Raw genomic sequence first — 5,000 nt, forward strand, 5'->3', positions numbered from 1 at the left:
AGGGAGAGGGAGAAGGAGAGGGAAAGGGAGAGGGAGAGGGAGAAGGAGAGGGAAAGGGAGAGGGAGAGGGAGAAGGAGAGGGAAAGGGAGAGGGAGAGGAAGAAGGAGAGGGCAAGGGAGAGGGAGAGGGAGAAGGAGAGGGAAAGGGAGAGGGAGAGGAAGAAAGAGAGGGAAAGGGAGAGGGAGAGGAAGAAGGAGAGGGAAAGGGAGAGGGAGAGGGAGAGGGAAAGGGAGAGGGAGAGGGAGAAGGAGAGGGAAAGGGAGAGGGAGAGGAAGAAGGAGAGGGAAAGGGAGAGGGAGAGGGAGAAGGAGAGGGAAAGGGAGAGGGAGAGGGAGAAGGAGAGGGAAAGGGAGAGGGAGAGGGAGAAGGAGAGGGAAAGGGAGAGGAAGAGGGAGAAGGAGAGAGAAAGGGAGAGGGAGAGGAAGAAGGAGAGGGCAAGGGAGAGGGAGAGGGAGAAGGAGAGGGAAAGGGAGAGGGAGAGGAAGAAAGAGAGGGAAAGGGAGAGGGAGAGGAAGAAGGAGAGGGAAAGGGAGAGGGAGAGGGAAAGGGAGAGGGAGAGGGAGAAGGAGAGGGAAAGGGAGAGGGAGAGGGAGAGGGAGAGGAAGAAGGAGAGGGAAAGGGAGAGGAAGAGGGAGAAGGAGAGGGAAAGGAAAAGGGAGAGGAAGATGGAGAGGGAGAAGGAAAAGGGAGAGGGAAAAGGAAAGGGAAAGGATAAGGGAGAGGAAAGAGAGATAAAGGGAGAGAGAAGAGAGATAAAGGGAGAGGGAGAAGGAGAGGGAAAGGAAAAGGGAGAGGGAGGAGAGATAAAGGGAGAAGGAGAAGGAGAGGGAAAGGAAGAGGGAGAGGGAGAAGGAGAAGGAAAGGAAGAAGGAGAGGGAAAGGAAAAGGGAGAGGGGAGGCGAAAGGTAGAAGGGGTGAAAAGAGGGAGATAGGAGTACCGCCTTTTTTTCTTTTCTTTTCTTTTTTATCTCCTCCACGGGTTCCGCTAGGTATTATTTAACATGAAATGATATAAACTTTTAGTCAAGAGGAAAACAATTTCCCCGCTAGCTCGACCTAAAACAATAATGCAGAATCACTCAAGTCTGCGATATCTTTAATCATAACCACAATCATATCGAATCATTATAGCACTGGCTTAATAATTTCAGAAGAACGAAAAGTGAAATCTTGTACTTAATTTTGCATGTATTTTTTTCAGTATCTTTCGCTTGATCATTTTCCTTATCATTAATTACAATGTTACATGGTTTTTTATCTATCAAAAGTTATAAAACAGTGGTTGTGGTAGTAAAATTTGGGTTATAATTCAGTCCAGAAGACTTTATTAGCAGAAGCAAAGAGTTTCGGAAAAAAACAGTATATAATGAGATACAGTGTATCTAAAATCGTGAATATTGGAATCAGAGATACACGTTTACAAAGTTGTTTACGTATATTAACGATAACCATTGCTAATATATATTACTATGTGTGTGAGTGTATGTGTTTGTGTGTGTGTGTGTGTGTGTGTGTGCACAGCTGTCTGTTTGTCAGTTTATTCATGTTATATGCCTATGCTCATCCTTTTTCGATGCATGCGATCAAAACACACACACATTGTGCTTACGTCTATGTGATATATAAAACATATGTCATATATATCGCATCTATCATGTCTACTTGACGTGACATATGCGATAAGTCTAATGGCAATATAATTCTTCCTTAAAATACTAAGACCCATCATTGTGTCTTGCAGGAGACTTTTCCCACAATAGTCACCAAATTACGACCTGGTGTTAAAAGACCCTGATTGATTGCATTTCCAAACGCCTCTATGACTTAATTAAGGTATAAATGGTTTTAGAATTAATTGGAACTTTGATTAACGATGTGGAGGCCTTTGGTAACTACATCACCTTAACAAATTATTCTGCTTTCACATCAACTTGTAACCACGCCCCCTTTCTCAACACGTGCTATTGTTACAGCTGATTGGTTCATAATAGCATAGGTTTCTATTTTCTATCTATGGTCGTAATCTGTAATTAGGCGCTGCTTTTAATGAAAAACTTTCTCAGCAGTAAAAAAAGACTTGAAAATCCTGCCCAGTTAGTGCAAGCGTAGTACAGACTTCACTTGTTATCTACAGCATAGAGATGATATAATACATTAAAGATCGGCGCCGCTCCTGCAGGAACCAACAAAGTCCTCCTTTCCGACGCCCAGCAGAAGTCGATGCACCGGATTTGCTAGACCCTGCGTGCGTTTACTAGAAGTCGTGGCATCATTATTGCTATACTTTACTCAGAATTTAGCAAAGTCATCGTACTACTTCTGCTAAATCCCATTTAATGCCTACCAGAAATCCAATCACCGTTTCTGCTAGATTCCATCTAATCCCTAGAAGAAATCTGGTCAACACTGCTGCTAGACCCTATTTGACGTCCAGCGGAAATCCAGGCACCAATTCTGCTAGACCCCACCCGCCCTTTAGCAGAAGAAGTCGAGGCACCACTTCTGCAGCTTTCCATAGACCCTGGGGGTGGTCGGGGCCATCGTCGGCTTCTGCGTGACCGGGCGGAAGGTGCGATGCTTGATCTTCGTCGAGGGCGTTGTCCTGACCACCTCGGGCATCGGGAACATCCTCAAGGGCTTCGGCTTGTTGAGGGGACTGGCCCTGGCGACGTCCTTCCTCTCGGGTTCACGCTGGGTGCTTGCGCAGCGGTTGTGGTCGATTGTCCCAAAGTCCTTGCAGTCGAAGCCATACCCGTCGCAGAGATCTCGCTTTACCTGTGTGCACGCAAGGCAGTCAACAAACGCTCTCTTACACTACCGTTCTCCTAATCACCTATTCTCTTTTTTACATTACTTTTCTCATAATATTATTCATCTAATCAACTATTCTCTTTTATCATTACTTTCCCCTCACGTAGACGCAGCCTCTAAACCCACCTGGTTGAGGACGCGCATATCGAGGTCCCTTCTGCGGCTGAGGATCATGGCGGACGTTCGCTTCATAAAGTACATGACGGACTGGCACTCCACGATCACAGCGTACTGCCAATAGTCCGTGTCTACGATGATGGCCTCTGCTGCTCCGAAGATGTCTGCGGGAAGGAGAGTAACACGGTAAAAGGGGTTGATATCCTGGGGCTTTGATATCTGTGTTTTCGGTCTGTGAAGGTCTGTGTAGGAGGGGGGAGAGAAGGAGGGAGGGAGGGGGAGAGAGAAAATAGATAGTGAGAGAGAGAAGAGAGAGAGAGAGAGAGAGAGAGAGAAAGAGAGAAAGAGAGAGAGAGAGAGAGAGAGAGAGAGAGAGAGAGAGAGAAAGAGAGGCGTCCCTCCCAAGTCTGTGTTTGCCACCCTCAAGGACTGGCTCTCCCTCCCCTCCTCTTCACAATTTTCAACTTTTTTTTTACTATATGACACCTATATAGGTCCTAAAATGACTAGTTTTCTAAATTTCTGTTCGTTTCGCTCGCCCCCCTCCCCCCAAGAAAAATAACGTTCCTGGACAGACAGACAGAAATAAAGACAGAGAGAGAAAGAGAGAAAAAGAAAAGAACAGAAAACCACGCAAGACTTACTATTGGACCACCTGGCGTGGAACTTGGCAGGTTCGAGCGGCGCCCTCGAGTTGTAAATACCCTTGGTCTTGAAGGAGTGGTCAATCCCGACGACCTGTGCGGCGACGAACTCCCTGCCCTCCGTGACCTTGAAGTCGTTCTTGCCCAAGCGGTGAAAGGTCAAACTAACACACTTGCTGTTCGTGCTGAACATCTCGATCGCGTACCAAATTCCCTGGAACTGTAATGAGAGACGAGTTTATTCTTCTATTTCTTAATTATTAGCACGGTTATCAGAGTTTCGTTGTCCCTACCTTGATTCTTTTTGCCTCTACCTCTTTTCTTGCCATATTCACCGCTTTGTCCAACTTACACGCATTGCTAATTAACCGTAACTAATTTCGATAAATCAGTTACCAGATTTTTCACTAACTTTCATTACATAATGAAACACTACAGATATCTTACTCTTACACCGATGGGCCTGTTTTCTTCTTGTTTCTTCTTCCTTTACTGTCATTGTGTTTATTATTATTATCATTATTATTGCCATCTATTTTTTTTTCTTTCTTTCTTTCTTTTTTTTTTTTTTTTTTTTTTTTTTTTTTTTTTTTTTTTCTTTTCTTTTCTTTTCTTACATTACAAACACTTCTGTAGTCACTAGGAAAACAGTGAATCCGCATATGTTGGTATTTCTTAGGGTGCTTAATTGCTTAATCGCGGGAACTGTATGTGAGGTTGTTTATGGGTTATCTAAGACGTGAGGGGAGGCGGAAGAACTAGAAGAAAAAAAGTAAAAAAAAAAAAAAAAAAAAAAAAATGGCCAGAGTTACTATGAGAGGATACGTTTAGTTCAATTATATCTGTACCTGTGAAACACATACATTTTTACAAGTAGAATGACAGATATACTTACAAACTCTCGCTGTCACTCTATCTGTCATTCAAGTTATCTCAATCTAACTATATATATACATATATATAAATTTATATATATATATGTATTTACAAGCAAAATGATATATGCTTACAAACTCGCTCTATCTCTGTAGTTCAAGTTATCGCAATCTATCTGTCCATCTATCTCTCTCTCTCTCTCTCTCTCTCACACACACACACACACACACACACACACACACACACACACACCGGACTCTTCAAACCTAGTGATGATTGACTCACACCCTAGGTACATTCCCAAAGACTTTTTGATCAATGCTTCCGCAACCTAATTTTTAAAAAGGGAAAAATATTGTCTATGTTTTAAAAATCTAAGTACATGCAAGCACAAGCAGTTATGTGAATAGAAAAACAAATTGAGTGAGCTGCCAGGTTTTCCTTTCCTGAAATTGATCGTACGGTAAATAGAGTTATAATTATGACTATAACTATAATCATAAATATAACTATGCAAGTATGATACAACTATGATTAAAAGTGTAACTATA

The 5,000-nt window shown here is 43.0% G+C and overlaps 1 protein-coding gene across 1 annotated transcript in view; it reads right to left on the reverse strand.

Moving 5' to 3' along the window:
• Positions 1-1,303: 1,303 nt before the first annotated feature.
• LOC125044263 overlaps positions 1,304-5,000 on the reverse strand; it is a 7,217-nt gene continuing 3,520 nt past the window's right edge. Inside the window, exons 3-5 of the mRNA XM_047640841.1 lie at positions 3,574-3,793; positions 2,939-3,093; positions 1,304-2,776 (exon numbers count right to left, since the gene is read on the reverse strand). Coding sequence (XP_047496797.1) covers positions 2,477-2,776; positions 2,939-3,093; positions 3,574-3,793 — 675 coding nt within the window. The 3' untranslated portion in view covers positions 1,304-2,476. The remainder of the gene's footprint in view (positions 2,777-2,938; positions 3,094-3,573; positions 3,794-5,000) is intronic.

The sequence above is a fragment of the Penaeus chinensis genome, chromosome 35 (genome assembly GCF_019202785.1).
Source record: "Penaeus chinensis breed Huanghai No. 1 chromosome 35, ASM1920278v2, whole genome shotgun sequence".
Lineage (NCBI taxonomy): Eukaryota > Metazoa > Arthropoda > Malacostraca > Decapoda > Penaeidae > Penaeus > Penaeus chinensis.